This window comes from Loxodonta africana, chromosome 8 (assembly GCF_030014295.1).
Source record: "Loxodonta africana isolate mLoxAfr1 chromosome 8, mLoxAfr1.hap2, whole genome shotgun sequence".
Classification (NCBI taxonomy): domain Eukaryota; kingdom Metazoa; phylum Chordata; class Mammalia; order Proboscidea; family Elephantidae; genus Loxodonta; species Loxodonta africana.
This window is the reverse complement of record NC_087349.1, coordinates 9,921,864-9,939,767: the sequence shown is the minus strand read 5'-3', so window position 1 is coordinate 9,939,767 and position 17,904 is coordinate 9,921,864. Positions and strand designations below refer to the sequence as shown.

Genomic DNA, 17,904 nt, shown 5'->3' with positions numbered 1-17,904 from the left:
TCAAATGGGTATTATCATCCCCTGTCCATTAAGGATTCAAAAACAAGCAAACAAACAATCATAAAACCACACTCAATCACAATAAGCTAACTGCTTTGGATATACGCATTTGTTTCTCAATGGCCTTATTTTTTAATTTACGTAAGAGATACCAAACATGGCATGATGTTCACGGAAAAGCAAATTAAGGGAAGGGTTTTTGGTAAGGCTATGGCATTAAAATCACATTCCTTTCATCAGCAATACAGCGAGTGCCCTAACTCTTCCCCTTTCTTTCCACGTGGCTTCAAGCAAGCTCGTCACCACTGTCCCCCAGACGGGCTGCGCAGCGTCAGAGAGCAGGGCCCAGCATCCGCGCCGGACACCAGGGACACACTTCCCACCTGGGTCTTGCTGTCTCCTTTCTTTACTGGGGACACTCCTAGGCTAAAGAGCCTCCTCGCCACGGCTTAGGTGAAGGACTCGGGCCTCAGGAAGTAAGTGGGGATCTTCAGCTGCTCTTTGTGTAGGGAGCAGTTGGTTTAATATTTAAGAAGAAAAATGAATTTCTGACAAATTTTCCAATGTATATTAGGGCCCTTATCTCTCCAAGTGAAACATTAAGATGCTGCTCCGCTTCAAGAGTTACTTTTAGCAGCAATCCACTGGGCCATACGGGCACTGCGGCCCCCTCCTTGGGGAGCAGTCTTAGCACTCAGAGAGCACCATGAGACAAGCAGAGTCTTTTCTGGACGCGGCCCCGTCCCCCTTCCTGCACCGGTGCTGTGGTTTCTCCCTCTACCCCGTGAGCCGCTGTTGCCCAGCCCACTGCTGTCTTCGTGGGGTGCCTTCCTAACCACCTGTTTGTATTTGCTTTCTAGTTCCTCAGGCACTTTAGCTCCCTGACTTACTCCCCTGTGTCTAGGGCCTGAAGAGTATGCAGAACCTGCAGGGCTAAAAGCAGCCTAATTACCCTTTGAGATAAAACTAAAACCATCTTTTCATTACTTTAAATCATCTTAATATACTCAAGGATAAACATTCTCACTTTCTTGTTCATAAACCACCTGATTTTTTTACTTTGACTTCAAGTGTGGAGCCTGATTTTACTTCGGCACCTGGTTAGAGAGGCTTCAGATTTTCTAGGTACCTCGATGGCACTAGAAAAAAAAAAAAAAATGCTCTGGGCGCAGGTTTCATATGAAACAAATTTTCTGAATAATACCAGTTTTCATTTAAAAATGCATATAAAGGTGTCTTAATGAATTACTTTTACCAATTATACCATGAATTTCAAGAATGATAGATTCTCTGCGAGTGTGAAGTGCTAGCAGATCAAGGAATGCCTTTCTATGTATTTTTCTTAACTGTTTACCATTGTAAGCATTTTTAGCCAAGCTTACAAATGGGAACGCCAGGGCTGGAGAAGAGTGACTAATTCAAGGGCACGTAGCTGATAACGTAAGCGGCAGAATTTGGACAGACGCCTGGTCTTCTGCTCCCTTCCATGACACACAGGCCCCTCAATGACCAACATGAAATTAACGTTTGAAATGTTTCTTAAAAAAAAAAAAAACCACTCAGGTCCTTTTTACTTCCACTTCTACCACTGAATATCTAGTTGGTACTAATAAAATTGTTTTTTTTTTTTTTTTAATGAATGAACGTGAAACAAATACTGCTTATCTCCTGGAGAAGATGCCTCCCAGGGAGAGGCTACGGCTTCACCTCCACACCCTCCGCAGACCGGGTAGTGCTGGGCACCTGTTCTGAGCACGCGGTGGGTATCTGACAAGCACCTGCAGATCTCAAATGAATCAATACAAAAGAGTTCATTGCAAAAGCAATTAATCAGGATTAAAAAATAGAACAGCATTTAAGCTCAGTATTTAATTAGTGATAAAAATGGGTGTGTTTCCTCTCTGAGTTCATAAGATGATTTTGGTGCTAATTTCCAATTTTATATGCTTTAAAAATTAACTAATGCTTAAAAAGTTCACTGTATTATAGGATGCTATGCTATTATAAAACTGCCGCTTCTGTACTGTTGAATTTATTACTCGGTACCGGGCAGCGTAAGATTCTGTGACGTTGTGAGTTACAGTACAGTGACCCATGGAAACAGAAGTCGCTCACTAGAATACAGGACAAGTGTTACCTACTGCTACTGTTGGAACTGCATACGCTAAGTCAGGATTCTTAGCTCAGATATGTGCTTGCTTATAACTGGTGAAACGCTGTCCCTGCTGTCTTCCTTTTGTGCTGTGTGGTAGTACTGTTTACAAATGCGACTGAGGGACAGACGGAAGGCCATCTATCACAGTCCAGCCAGACACTGCCGTCACCTCCACGCCCAGTCCTCTCCATGAGAGAAGAAAGGACACATCACAGCCAGACTCCGGAAAGTCTGACTAGGAGAGTCACCAGGTCCAGGGCTGCATTTCCACCAACTCAGAAAAGAGGTATAATCTGTGATAGTGGTTACGTTACCTTACGCCAAGTCTTCTCACTCAGCCAGTTAATGGGCTAAAACTGCCAAAGATGAATCCACAGCACCTTCACTTGAAAATTCCATGTACTGGCTACTCAAAATTAGCATTTACCGACCTGAGTACACAGGGTGGATACTGGCTACAATTTTAATCCATAAAAATAAATTTTTATTTCCATTTTTACGGCTAAAGGAAGAAAAGTCAGATAACTAGAAATACTGAGAGCTGTGAATAATGTAAAGAACCCAGATCATGATGTACTAGGAAAAGAAATGGTTATTTCTTAAAACAAAACAACTGAACAACAAACGTGTGCCATAATGCTAAAACAGTGTCTACGTAAAACCAAAACACCACAGTGAGGCAGTATACGGGGAAGGTGGGTGAGATCAGTCAGACCCAAATTCTGGACACTGCGAGAGAAGACGGCCAATCAAAAGGCTGACGGTCCCCTCCCCGCGTTCTGGCCTCGTGCAGACAGTGGTCCAGCAGGCCTTTTACACACTTGGCGTTTCTATGGAGAATCTTCTTCCTGACACCAGATAAGGTCCAGAGCCAGCCAGGTCACTCCGGGCCAAAAAGCTAATTAACTCACAAGCTATTTGAGATTTATTCCATGAAATACTGAAATGGAGACAGAGTAGGAACTATTTCTCTCTGAAAACACGTATCTGGATACAACCATGGAAGGTGATGGCCTCGATTTTCTTTCCTACCTCTTCAGGGGATGTTTAATACAGAAGGGAAAACCCAGCCACCTTGCTGAGTACAAAAAGACAAATCCATAGTATGGCCCTATTTCTTCTCCATAAAAATAAATTTAATCTTATTTGCCTGTATGTTCTTTGTAGGAACTTATAAAATGCTGTAGAGTCAGAATCAGGTGTCATCTCTAGACTCTATACTCAGAAAGCACTTATTTTTAAGCCACAGGGGTGCGGGAGGAAAATGGAAGCTATTACAAGCAACTGAAAACTGGCATTTAGTAAAAACTATGTATCAAGGAGATCGATGATACCCTAAAGCTCAACCAGACTGTAACCGCAATGCACACGGTTAAGTCAGGGCTGCTGGAAGACACTGCAAGAAGCACCCATTTCACTCCAAATCCACATCTTAAATCATTCTTGAGAGGGTAAGAAACAAAAAACTGCACACACGCACGCACACAAGATCTACTCCAACGTGTTTGCTTCTATACAACTTAATAGAGTATAATCCTATTATATTACGGCATATTATTATGCAGGTTTGATTCTACCAAGTCAACTCATATCTTCCACCAAGTCAGGTACACCGCATCGAAGTGTCACAAAGTATAGCCTAGGCGGCAGGTGTCAGTCCTATCCCCCCATACCAGCACTATAAAGAAGGTCTACTGTAGTCGTTACAAATGTAGTTTGAAAAACTATAAACATGACAATTTAACCAAACTTATAATACTTTTCCCACAAGGAGGAAAAAGGTGTTAAAGCTGTTCTCTTTGGGACCCATGTATCATCAGCAGAAATGAAAATGCCAGAGGCCTATTTTTCGTATTTAGGAGAAAACGGCAAGGTCAAACGAAATGAGATGCGTGGAATCTTTTACGTGGTTCTCACATGCTGGCTATGAAAGTGTTTTTCCTGCAAAAAGGAGTCCTGCTGGGTCCGGCAGGACGGTGGCGGGTGCAGAGGGAAGGGGTGTAAGGGAATAGACCTGGATAACAGTATGCACCTTGGAAGTTAGCAAAAGCGAAGCTAATAGCTTATAAAAAACACATGAAATATATAAAATAAAATGATTTTCATATACATCTTAATTTAAAATAATTAATGCATCAAATCCCTGTTTAAGACTTTAACCTGAATAGCAAATTTAAGAGTCCAGACTAGTTACTGTTACCGTGGCTCTTCCCCACATGTAACACACACGCTATCAAAAATAATTTAAAAACCTTCACATTCTTAAATCTAAATTAGTGAGATATTTCTCCAAAAATCTTCCAAATAAATAGCTTTAAAAAAGAAAGAATTTAAAGGCTGTTAACTTAAAAAAAAAATCTGTTAAATAAATTATCGATAATTCTTTACCTTACCACTGAAAATAAATCAAGACACTACCAACAACAAAATGAAATTCAAGCCCTGACACGAGGCCCTTTCCAGTTCAAGGTCTCGTTTAAGGTTCTCCCTCGTCCTCCTTCTCCCCAGCAGGTCCGAGCGGTTATTGCTGAGTGGGTGTGGCACAGTGAAAATGCAGCATCGGGTCACTTGTTCCCGGGCAGTGTTCTCTACTGGACATGCGCATCTCAGGCGGGCGGCCAGCGCCAGGCTCCTGTCCCCACGGGCTCCGGGGAAGAGTGGCCACACCAGTAGCCACGTCACACAAAGAAGCGGGCGTGGCCATTTCGGTTCAGCTTGAGGATCTTCCCGAGACGCTGTTTGGCTGTGGCCATTCCTTTTTTTGGACGTTTACCTACAAGACAGCGACAGCAATATGAAGTCAAAAGCAGCTTTGGGGACAGCCTCAGGAAGACTCCATTTTTAAGGGAGCGCTGTGCCATCTCTCAGGAGTCATGAATGGACCGATTTGCACTTGGAACCTGCACTCTTGGACCCATCTCACCGTACCACGGGACTCACAGGCCTCCCTTCATGTCCACTTGCCTGCGTACTGGCCGCACTGCGCTGCAGAAACGCAAGTCCTCCGATACTGCTGCACACCTTGTCACGTGTCAGCTGCCTCCCCAGCCCCTAGTGCCGACTATCCTGTCATTTCCCCCAACTCAGCCAGGTAACCCCTAAGTACCCTCCCGTTTCCTCCTCCAGAACGCTGCCCCATCCTCAGCGCCCTGCTAGGCGTCCTTCTTCCAGTCCCTCAGTGGCCTGGGCACTGCCGTCACAGTGCCATCTGCAACACCTTTGGTGGTAAGCAACCCGGGCGAGTACAGGGCTATGTCCAACAGCCGCTCCAGCCATCACGCACAGTCAGGGCACACTTCATCGCCCCATGAAAGGTGGACGTTACCTTTAGTTGCCTGGTTGCTGATAGGTGGTGGGTTCGACGCAGGTCTCTTGGTGGGGTGGAGGGGCACTGACAAGGAAGTTTCACCACCTGGCCTTTCCGGGCTGAGGCTGCCGCTGCTGACCTGGCAGGGCCCCGGAACCAAGCTTGAGTTCTGCGCACACTTCCCGCTTGGAAGGCCCGACCCGCTACTGTCCACGTGGTTCCTGCTCTGTGCCCTCTGGAGGAGTTCCGAGGAGCCTTCCTTCTTGATGCCTTTCTGGCCTCTACTTAGGTCCTGAGGAAGAGGGAAGGGAACAGGCTGCATTCTTATGTTCTGGAAGATGAGGGAGGTTATTACCTGCCCAGAGACAGAGGACACAGATGACTGAAGTCTGCTTTTCTTGACATGTATTAGCTCGTCCTCCTGATGGCTACCTCATTCTGGAAATCTAAGGGTTGTGAAGGAGTCAACTCCTGAAGCTGCATCATAACTTAGGACAAAAATAAAAACCAGAGAGAGAAAGCAATGTAGACATCAGGGGTGACCTGGCCCGCCATGGTGCCCTCCCTCTCTGATGCCTACTCTAACCAGACCCCGGCAGGCTCTGTTCTCTAGATCACATTCTATTTGTGGGCCTTGCACAATTCATTATCTCAGAATTCCTAAAAACGGGCATTTAGTTGTGGTTTTGTGGCTTCCTGGATCTAGTGGTTGATAACTGGTTGCCGTTTAAAAAAACAAAAACAATAACAAAGTTGATGACAATTCTGAATCTCCTTTTAACATTTCAAACCTTAAATATACCTGAGGGTTAAATCTGGAAGTTGTGTCAAACTGTTTAATCCAAGAAGAGGTCCTCACACCTTGATCTTCAGTCTTAACCTGGTGTCCTAAAGAGAAGTTTTCATTCAATCAGCTTCACGCAAATTTGACCTTAAAGAACCAAGTTAGCCTTATGCTTAAAATTCACGGCAATTTTACTTTGACTTTCTATTTAAAGTTAAGTATGTTAACTACCCTTTAAACATTTACTCATATACCTTCACCACACTCCTCCCCCACCTCAAAAGGAAAACGGCAGCAGCAGCTCACTCCCTATCGTGCTAACTCTTTCAGTTCTCTCAAAGACTGCCTTCCTATGACAGGTTTTGAGCTAGAGGCTGGAGGACCTAGAGTCAAATTCTACGGCCATCTGTCATAGGTATCAAAGCAAACACAATACGTGCTCTCTAGAAATGGTCTATTTTTCCATATAGAATAAAGGCAAATATTTGCCTGAAATTTGCAGCATTTCCATAAAAGCTTTCTTTTCAAGAAACCGAAGAGATTATGGGGAGACAGAAAGGAGCAATGGCAAGACAGACAAACCCAGGTCTGAATTTGCGCTCCTCTATTTTATTACCAACGCAACTTGAGGCAAGTTACTTAACCTCTCTGAATCTCAGTTTCCTCTTATACAGTAAGCAAAGATTTGGGGTCAGACGGTCTTGGGCTGGGTTCAAATTCCAACACCACTGAGTAACAGCTGTGTGAGTGTAGGCAAGTTAAATGAGCTTCACTAGGTCTTTTTCTTTTCAGTTGTAAAACGAGGGTGGGGTTCAAGAATTAAGTGAAATGGATGTGGAGCTCCCAACCACACGGGAAGGAACACAATGGTCACTACAGGCAGTTGGTTTTAATGTAGCACCGTCTTCTCCCCAGTCCTCCAGACACTCCAACTCTGAAGGCACAGAGACGCCAACGCTGTGGGGACCACGGACGGACGCTGCTGTGGAGTCGCTCTCTTTCCTAATACTTCCTTTTCAAGTAGGAGAGAGACCCACGCAATCAGAAAGAAACTGTCCCCCATAACAGGAGGAAGAGTGGCTTGCTCAGGCTTAGCAGATCATTCCAGACACGGAAACACTCCTCCCCCAGGATCAGCTTCACTGCTGGTGAGAGGGCTAACTCCTACCTTTGTGCAACAGCGGCTCCTCAGCCCCAGACAACTCCCGGTTTGGGTCCTTACACTTGAATCCTTACACAACTTGCAACTTGCGGCACTATGTGATTTCTGGCCAGTATTCTTAACAGCGTTTCCAATGAAACATGCTCAATAAACAGTCCTTACTTATGCCCTCTGACCTAAACCAGGATTATGGAGCTTTTCAGCTGCTTTACAGGGACTGAGGGTTTGTGTTTCTTACCACACCCCACGGGTTTGTCAAAACGACACAGTGGCCTGGCCTCGCGGTCACTGCTGTGGCAGCTGCTGGCATCCTGGACTGCGTCTCTCTCTGTGGCAGCATTGTCTGCACTCCACACCGGCCTCTGGGAGCAGGCGGAATAGTACAGCCCTGCCATAGACAGCATGCCCTGGATGGCTTCTTCCTCTGTGCTGGTCGAGGTAGGACAGTCCCTGAAGAGCAGAGAACCGGAAGACAAGCGCCTAGTTTCCTCTGGTGAAATGTCTGGTAAAATCTAAAACTAAAAAAATGTTCTCATAACGTGGCATCACAGTGCAATAAGACCACCACCATCGACAGGCCCACCTTTTAATTGGAATTTCACTTCTAGATGGCTCCTGGGTCTTTTGAAGGAAGTTCCTCATCACATTAGACTCCTCCTTAAAGTTGGACGTGATTTCCTGTTTCTTCTCATCGCCTGAACTTTCAGACTCTTCAGTGGTAAAATTATTTTTCTGAGATAATAAATAATTAAATAGAAGCAAAGTTACATATGTCTGTACAAACTAACAACAACAATAAAAAAGATTTTATCCATCAGGAAAACTTAGAATCTAAATTACTATGGAATCATTTCTGTACTTCATAAAAAAAAGATCATCTCATCTCCAGTAACTGCAGTAGCATAAACCACTAATAAACACACAGTATATAGGTTTTCTTTAAGGTCAAATGAAATATAACCTATGAGAACAGGGTACGTAGGAGTCTCTCCCACCACCCCATCCCAAAACAGATAAGAGTTACATTCATCAAATGCAAACAGTCAAACCAGAATGAAATAATGAGAATGTAACCAGTCACTGAACGATCTGTACAGAAATTGTTGAATAGGAACTTAAACTGCTGTATAAACCACCAAAAACACAATAAAAATTATTAGAAAAAAAAAATGCAACCAGTCACGGGATGGGGGAAGAGCCTGTGCTACAGAAGTTAGAGACTTTGGGGAAGCTGTCATTTGCTTTCACTCGAGGTCAGGATAAATGGGTCCCATCTCTCCGCCCACCAGCGCAAAGACCATGGGGTTCCGGGCATACCAGTGCAGTGCAATCGGGTCCAGAGTCTTCTGAATCAGAAATATCAGAATATTCTGATGATCTATTCCTGAGTTCTGACTTCACACTTGTAAAAAACCCTGAGAAAGAGGGAGGGCACAAATGAGAAAGAGAAAGTCGTCAGAATTCACGGACCAGGGGGTCTCTGAAGTCCATCCAGCTTCCCTAGCTCTTTCCATCTCGCCTGCTCTACACCTGCCCCACTGCTTTCTTCATTGACTTCATCTCTTTTTTTCCTTCCCAAAGTCTCTCTCCTAATTGATTAAAATACAGGCTGAAGTATGTTCTTGAAACATGTGTGGTATCTACTGAATGTGATTACATTCCTTATTTGAGTTGGGTTGACTCTTTTACATTTCTTTCCAGCATAAACCTCCTAAAGTACAGTTAGCTATGTTTTTCATGTCCCCTTCTGCATTAGTGATCTCAACAGAAAACGAGAGAGCTCTCCTAAGCTAAAAAGTGTTCAAGTAGGACATGAGCTCAACAAGCTTCTAAGCAGGGCTTAGCTCTGCCTTTCTCCCCCACGAGCACAGCCCCCAGCAACTGTAAATTGGTGTTCCCTGGCGTGTGCACAAAGGCAGAGCAGCCAACCACAGCAATGGAAGGTCTACCTGGAATTGGCCGTCAATGATGTATTCAACATGCTTAAATAAATGTTACTTATCTGGACCATTTAACTGTCAGGTACCATCGTTTCCATTTTGACTACTTTTTGAAACAGAAGGGGATACGGAGACCCTGTGACACTTTGAGAAATTAAGACTTCATTCAATGAAGTCAGATCTCAAGGAGGAGGAGGTGTTATTTGCCACACTGATGATGACCAACTAGAATCCAAGGAGAGGCAGTCTTGTCAACAGGCAATCAAATAAACCACCACCTGTGGATTACTCAGAGCTTCAAATCAACCAGTTGTTTCCCAAGTCTGAAAACCATACAAGCTTTAGCGAAAATGACACGTGAAATCAGTAGAGTCCATTAAACTGGCAGCTGAATCTGGAGGAGAGGCCAGCTGTGTGACCCTTCCACAGCCCTGTGACGCTGTGACGTGGTGTCATAACCCGGCCAGGCGCCCTTTGCCGAAGCTTCCCTGGGCACTACTGCATGTGGTTGCAGGGTAGACATGACCCGAAGGGAGGAACCACTCAGAAACACTTCAGATTCTTCAAGAGCATCAGAGACACCAACAGTTTCCATCCCCTGACTAATTTCAGAAGCTTAACATGAGCAAGTTACTTTACAGATTATTACACAGTAATGTAGAGACCTCCCCAATGGCCGTTAGACGTACTGTTAAGTGGTGTTTGGGGTTCTTCGCTCTCCACCCCTTCTAGTCCTGAACTCTCTTCTATCTTCATTTTTGTCTTTTTTGTCCTCCTTTTATCCTCTTCACTTTCACTATCTGCTGTATAAAGACTTGTATCTGTGAAGGGCTGTCTCTCATCTCTACATCAGAGGGAGAAGAATCATCAAGTCAGGAAACAGTGCGGACTCCGTGCCGGTTTCCCCTCCCCCCATTACAGAGACACTGTGCCCACACTCCAGCTGGCTGTGGAATAGTCTGGAGAGGGATTAAACCAACAAAAGGAGTCCACTGAAAACTAACCAGTTTGCCACTGAGACCTACTTTACATACTTAATTATCCTTCCGTTAGTCAGCAGTAAACGCAGGTCGTTATCTTTCGCTCTCCAGTCAGGAACCGTGGAAGACGGTTGGAGATGTTTGTTGAATTTTCCATTCAGTTTAGAGCTCAAGATGTCCTGAAAGTATAAACGCAGAACTTACTCAGCCTCTGCCCTCAAACACACCTGCCAGACCCAAGGACAGCAGCAGATGCCCCGCCCTCCTTCTCGGCTAGGACGTGCAGCAGCCAGGTCCTCCAGGGGCCCAGGCCCAGGGGGTGACAGGGTTCCACCTCTTGGCCATCGCCCACCCTCTCCCCCTTGTCTCTTCCTTTTGGGGTGTGGTTGCTGCCCACTTCACGCCCACCCTAACCCACTCCAGTCCTCTCATAGTACCGCCAGCAGTACACAGGGACAACCTACTGCCACAGGGACACAGGCCACTCCGGGGCAGCGTGGGTCAACAGCAGAGGGTTCTTCATACAGAAAAACCACTGCCTTTTTGTAGCAATATTTTCTCTTAATTATGACTAGAACCTTTCAAAATAAGCCAAACCTTTCCCCAGACATCTGTGGGTTAAACAGGTTTAGAACAACAACAAAATCTTCAAACAATATACACAGACTTATATGAAATTAATTTTTATATAACTTGCTTAAATATTTTAAATTCAGAGACACCCCTAGCTTTCTCCTGTACATTCCTGCCTGTCCTCTTCCTAAGGAGTCTCCTTTCCACATTTCCACAATCCCCCAGGAGCTGCCGATGCTGCTGGTTCAAGAACAGGATTTCTGCACGTGTTCTCCCCTCTGCCCGCAATGCTGTTTCTCGAATCTCTGTGGTGACCTGACTCCTTCCCTGATTTAACTGTCGGCTCAGATGTCAACTCCTGGGAGGCGCTGACCACTCCAGCTAAAGTACTGGCCACCCCGCGCCCTCTTGTACTGGTGCCCTACTCTTCTGGCTTCCTTTACAGCACTGGCTAGTATCTGAAATTACATTCTCACAGGTCTCTGTCTCCCCACCCTGCCAACCTCAGCCTGAACGACACGTCACCAGGGCAGGCGCGTTAGTGGCGCTCACTCTGGTATCTTCTCCAGAGCCCAGACGAGCACACCCACAGCCCTTGGCAAATACGCAGTCAACAGGCAGCACATGGAAACAGTCTCCTCCTGCCTCTACACTGGCACCTGGGAAGAGCAAGCATCACCTGCCACAGGTGTAACTACAGTGGACTCCTACAATGTGAGGGCAAAGGTCGACCACAGGACAAGCAGGCTCTTCCTCCTTTCACTATGCCCTTGAAGACCTCTGAAGAACAACATATCTTTTTGCCCTCATGGAGCACAATACTCACCTCTTCCCACGGACACATCTCTAGTCTTTTCAGGACCTCCCTCGTGTGGAGCTCCAAGATGTCGAGGTTAGAAGGAGTTCGGACAGTATGGTCTCGAAGTTTCCGCATCTTCCGTCGGGAATGGTGTGGGGAAGTTGCTTCATTTGAGGATCGTGAGACTGGACACACGGTAGGAATTCCCTGAGATTTAACTGGTTTGCCGTTTTCCTCCTTTAAGAATTAAATTCAGGGTATTTTTATGGCAAGGCTACATACCTGTCTGAATAATCAGCCATAAAAATATTCTAGAAAACAAAGGCCATTCCATTTCATCATACAAACAGAAAATAACAAACCATAAGACTCAAATTGTTTTGCTGAGACCTTTCTTCCCTCCTCTCCTTCACGTAATATACTGTGAACCTATTTCCTCGGTTTTCAGTATCATTTTGAAAAGCTTTTGGTGGATCTAGCACAATGTATTGACCTAATAATATTTGCCAGTAACTATTTAGGCTGCTTCCAGTTTTTCCTATGACAAAAATTGTTTCACATACATGTTTGTGATCAATAATCAGCAATTATTTTTTAAGTCACAGTCACACATACGTGTTGTTTTAGAAACGAAACCCTTTAGAAGGTCCATCAGGGAAATCAGCAGTCCGTTCTCCCCATCTCCTGAGGCAGCCACTGCAGCTCTGAGTGCCAGTGTGTTGTTTGCAGTTATTTGCTTTCAAACTTCTTTGTATACATGTGTGCGCGTATATATATAGAATTTCTTTATTTTTGGTGGCGATATACACAACCAAACATACATCTATTCCCAATTTCTATACGAACAGCTCAGTGACACTGGTTACCTACTTCACACGGTGTCACATTCCCACTATCTCCACCCAGAGGGCTTCTTTACCGCTAACTTAAGCTCTCTGCCCCTTAAGTCCTCATTGCCGCTTTAGATGAATGGTTGTCAGTTTATGCTCATTTTTTTTTAATAAGGGCATAATGCTCGAAGAAAACATTATTAATTGGTCTAAACAGTTGTTCAATTTAATGATGGTGTCATAGGATAGTTTTGGTTCAAAGGTACCTCCAAATTTCTAAAAAAGATGTTTATAGTATTTCTTGGTTTTTCAGTTTCAGCCATTACACACTTCCTACAGGATGAGGCCTCTCCCAAACATGCACACGCTGCCGTCCTTCAATATTCAGAGTTTAAATTGCACTCCGTAAAAACTGTTTACAGCCCAGCACCATGTGACATATACTATCATTACATTTCCTTTCTTACATCCTTTGATTTCCCCTTGAGTTTATAAAAAAAAGCAGCCTCATTTTCCATCTGCTTTGTTTTTTATGTACTTTCCACTAATTGATTCCAAAATTATCTGCAGAAGAATGCAAGCATTCAAATGCTTTAGGTGATCTTAGCAATTTTATTATTATTTTTTTTTTTTTGGAGATACCCCTCCTGAATAGGATTGCCAGATAAAGCACAGGATGCTGAGCTACATTTGGGTTTCAGATAAACAACAAAGAGTATGCCCTATGCAGCATTTAAGACACCCATTGAACTCACTGCTGTTGAGTTGATTTCAACTCATAGTGACCCTTTAGGATAGAGCAGATCTGCCCCATATAGTTTTCAAGGAGCAGTTGGTAGATTTGAACTGCAGACCTTTTGGTTAGCAACTTAGCCCTTAATCAGGGCTCCACAGTTATACTAAAAATCATCATTGTTTATGTAAAATTAAAATCTAACGGAATTTTTATCTGCTGACTCTGGCCACCCTACCCCTGCAGCCTTGCCTTTTCCAGACCCACCCTGGACTGGCTGCTCTTGGAGCCTGGAGAAGCCATCAAAGGCCTTACTGATCTGCTCCCACCCACCAGGCTGCCAGTGTGCTGGTAGCCAAGTGGAAGAAGAGTCATTCACTATGTAGACGTCACTTGTCCTCTGGTTTTCAGGATGGTACTACCCATGTGCCCTCAGCTAAGCCCCATGTCCCAAAGCTCACAGTCTCAGGTTCAACCTCTCAGAACAAGTAAACCTCTAGTTCTCTGCAGGTGTTAAGGAGGGGATCTGGAGATCTATTTGCTTCGTAAATTGATTTGTCATCCCTGTTTTCAATCCCACCTCCATTCTCATATTGAGAGGGACCTAGTGTCCCCACTTCTGAGCTCACTGAAGGTTCTGCTGTACAAATCAACCAGCACCCAGCCTTCCCCCACTGTCCACCCTGGTTTCCACTCTTGCTGGTCTGCTGAGTCAACTACCACTTGTTCAGCTGCTTTCCAGTTTCCAAAATTGTGCTGGAGGTTTCGTCTCTATCATTCTCTGTCCTTGGGAATGTCTTTTCTATTCTTTTACTGCCATTTTAGTTCCAAGAGGTGGTGGTGGTAAGAAGGTGTGTTCCATCTACCAAGTGTAACTGGAATCCCCTTATTTACTAGGTAGAGTGGAACAGCGAGGTCAAGGGAGAGGCCATTAGAAGCAGAAACTAATCTACACTTCCCCCAGGAGGGCACGAGTGCGGCTATTCCCCAACACATTTCCCAGATACCTGACATCATCTTTTACTTGAATCTCATAAAACCGTGGTAACTGATTATATGAAATCACAGATGGCAAAGTGTGGTTGAACATTTTTTCACAATTTGAGAACATTTTTCATATTTTTATTGGGTTGGCCATTTCCATTTCTTCTCTAGTGAAATGCCTGTTCATTTCCTTTACACATTTTTCTACTGGCCATCTAGCTACCTTCTACACTCCCTACCCTCAAATTAAAAAAAAAAAATATATATCCTTGGCTATTTTTGTCCAATTATTCTTCCAGGTGTATTTTACCACTTTAAATTTGTAATATTAATTTAGGGTTGGCATATTTTCAGAAATGAGACTCCACTTATGTAGCTATTGCTATACTTCCCTCAGTGAGGATTTATAGTTTTCTCATATAGACCCACACCTTCGTTACTGGATTGATTCTTAGTTTTGGTGCATGAAATTTATGTATGTATTTATTTACATACATATTTAAGATCATATATATTATATGGCTTTTCATACTAAATCCATTTATATGTAATTATCATCACTCTTTAAAAACAGAAAACATCTGAACACAACTGAGAATTACATGGATATTAAATACAGCACTTTAAGATCTTAGATGTATACTGCATTTTTACGCAAACAACGTGCACCTTTTACGTTTGCCAACCGTGCCCTCCCCACCACAAGATATTTTCATAAGTGCTGCTATACCAATGTTTTTTACATGCTGCTGCAAAACAAAATTTGCATAGCATGCTTACAAAGATACCTTGCGAGGAGACAGCATGGTTGACAGACAAAAGTAGAAGGCGCGTGTTATTTGCATAAAAATATGGTACCTCTGTCTATATTTCAAACACGGCCCTAATTTAAGTTCTTAAATTTCCAGCTGGGCTCCATCCTTCCACTTAATTTCCTGTCAATTCAAGCTACACACTAACAGAACCACCTTTTTCAAGAATGACTTTAATTATAATGCCCTTTCTTCAATACTAGGATCTATCCACTGCCGTCGAGTCGATTCCAACTCATAGTGACCCTACAGGACAGAGAAGAACTGCCCCATAGAGTTTCCAAGGAGCGCCTGGTGAATCTGAACTGCCGACCTTTTGGTTAGCGGCTGTAGCACTTAACCACTACACCACCAGGGTTTCCAAATACTAGGATAGGTCCTAATTATGAAGTAGTAACACCTAATCACAGATTTTATAAGCTTTTGACAAAAAAGTGGTTTTCTAACCAAGTGGCTTTAATATTTTCAGTCAAGTGGCTCTCCTTGCCCCACCCCACCAATACCATCCCCTTGCCACACAGCTTCACCAAGCGCTCCTCACTCACCTCACATTTTTCTCCTTCTCTACTTAGTATTCATCTCTGGAAAGGTGAAACTAATTGGACCATTTGTTTCTCCAAAAAGACGCAATCAAGCATTTACATGACAGTTTCTACACTTACCTCTATTGCTCGAATTACTTTAGAAAGCTCTTTAATAAGATGTCCAGGTCTAACATTGTCTGGAATTTCAAAGGCATGTTCAGACACAAGCTGTATTTGAATTAACAAAGAAAGCCAAAGTTACTTATACCTTAATAGAAGTGACCTTTGGGTTCTCTAGATTTTATAAGCATAGCTACATACGTGGTGTCTCTTGCTCAGCCAGGTCTTAGAGCTCATGTAGTTGGTATAATGGCACCTGAGGAGATTCTCCTTAACTTATAAAACCCTTAGACTGGGCTGCAGGTTGACTTCTCTGACGCTGAATTTTGCTTTGTATTGAGTACTTGAGCTAGCAGCTTATCTGCCAATCTTGGGGTTCAACAATCTTCACAGCCTGTGAGCAAGAGCCCTGCTCTCCGACCTGTCCATCTTGGGTTCACCAACCCCTGCAACTATGTGAATCAATGGATGCCTCTATCCTGATCCACAGACTTGGGACATTTCAGCCTCTACAATCATGTGAACCATTTCCTTGATATAAATCTCTCTCTATATATATTTATATGCTTTACCAGTTTTGCTGCTCTAGAGAACCCAGCCTAAGACAGAGTCCTATCCAATGGCATATGATTTCAACTTGTCCCACTAGTGGGGCAGTTAGCTTTAATCCATTAATTACCATGATGTCTACCAAGACTCATGAGAAGTCTAATTTGAACAAATTTTTGCAAACTCGTTTTTTCTTTTCAGAGTCAAAGGCAAAACAGGAATAAGATCCCATCAACAGGAAGAGGAATTAGTTGACGAGCTACATATCTATTGAACTACTGCTAACTACTGTCATTATTTATTATGCCCATTTCCAACATCTCTACATCTGAGAACATTTGGTTCTTCAGACACACTCAGCATTCTGGTTTCTACTTTCACTTTACACCTTTTCTTTGGTTTTTGCATAGTTGGTTAAAATAAACTAATAACAACAAGCAGCATCAAGTGCTAACTATGTGCCAGGCAAGCTACTGTTCCAAGACCTTTACAAGTACAACTCATTTAACCCTTCCAACAACACTATGAAAAAGATACCACTTTTACCCCATCTCACAATTGAGGAAACCGTAGCAGGCGTTAGGTCCAAGGTCACAAGGCTAGTTTATTAGGGGCAAAGCTGAGATTTTATTGCAAACATCTGACTCCAGATGCCACGCTCTTAGCCATGATGCTAAGCTGCTTCTCAATTTAGAGCAAATTTAACAGTTAAATATAAGCATCATGCTTTAAAAAAAAAAAAAATGCATTTCAATAAATTACTGTACTGTAACATGTTAACAGTATTTATTATTTATAGCAAATTTTGGTATATGCACCAAAATCATCCATAAAGGTTGTTATGAACAGAGGTCCAGATTCTATAGCTACTATATCAGAACCTCTAGGGGAGGACCCAGAGGTTTTATTTTTAAAAAGTTCTAAAGGCAATGCAGATGTAAACACACGTTTGAGAACACTAGTGGAAAGCCTTCAGCAGGCAATGAATTACAGTTTTCACAATGTATCTTTTGTTTTTATTTTGCTATATAATTTTTCATGTGTTTGTCTCTGGTTCTCATTCAGACGGTGAAGTCTTTGACAGTGGAAGACGTGGTTTTTATTTTCTGAATCCATCCACAGTTCTTTGGATCACTGGGTATGTAATGTAAGGATAACAAAGTGAAAAGAGTGGAAAATTACTGGGAAGATAACTGATTAGTTACTGTCTCCCAATACCTCTAAGGAGGAAGATTTTTACTTCAAGTGGACATTCAAGAAGTTAGTAAGAAAATGTATTTTCATTGGCTCACAGACTTATCACTCATCAAAGCGTTGTGTGCAGTTCCATGGGGCAATGCAGATGAGGGCATCAGTCCCTACTCTTCGAGAGCTCCCAGATCTTCAGGGAGACATGGACACACCACTTTACACATATGGCTTTTAAGTCTTATTACACTGGCACAAGAAATATGCTCTGGAAGTGTAAGTAAAGGGAAGTAAATATTCATTCCAGGTGGAGACCTGGGATGACCTCTTGAAGGTGGTGAGATTCAAATGCAAACAATTGGACAAGATTTTAGTGAAAATCAAAAGTTCATGTCTGAAGCTTCAACTCTCCTTTCCTTTCCTTTCATGTAAGTCTTGCAGAATGGCTAAGACCACAGGCTTTG

At 43.4% G+C, this 17,904-nt stretch overlaps 1 protein-coding gene across 3 annotated transcripts in view; it reads right to left on the bottom strand.

Moving 5' to 3' along the window:
- Positions 1 to 1,597: 1,597 nt before the first annotated feature.
- KDM7A (lysine demethylase 7A) overlaps positions 1,598 to 17,904 on the bottom strand; it is a 78,531-nt gene continuing 62,224 nt past the window's right edge. For 2 of the 3 annotated variants that reach the window (XM_064289650.1, XM_064289651.1), the window contains 10 exons: positions 15,722 to 15,811; positions 11,728 to 11,937; positions 10,374 to 10,507; positions 10,038 to 10,192; positions 8,726 to 8,823; positions 7,992 to 8,140; positions 7,647 to 7,858; positions 6,265 to 6,350; positions 5,481 to 5,754; positions 1,598 to 4,928 (listed from right to left, as the gene is read on the bottom strand). In XM_064289650.1, coding sequence (XP_064145720.1) covers positions 4,834 to 4,928; positions 5,481 to 5,754; positions 6,265 to 6,350; positions 7,647 to 7,858; positions 7,992 to 8,140; positions 8,726 to 8,823; positions 10,038 to 10,192; positions 10,374 to 10,507; positions 11,728 to 11,937; positions 15,722 to 15,811 — 1,503 coding nt within the window. In that variant the 3' untranslated portion in view covers positions 1,598 to 4,833. The remainder of the gene's footprint in view (positions 4,929 to 5,480; positions 5,755 to 6,264; positions 6,351 to 7,646; positions 7,859 to 7,991; positions 8,141 to 8,725; positions 8,824 to 10,037; positions 10,193 to 10,373; positions 10,508 to 11,727; positions 11,938 to 15,721; positions 15,812 to 17,904) is intronic. The other variant, XM_064289649.1, reaches the window with a different exon arrangement.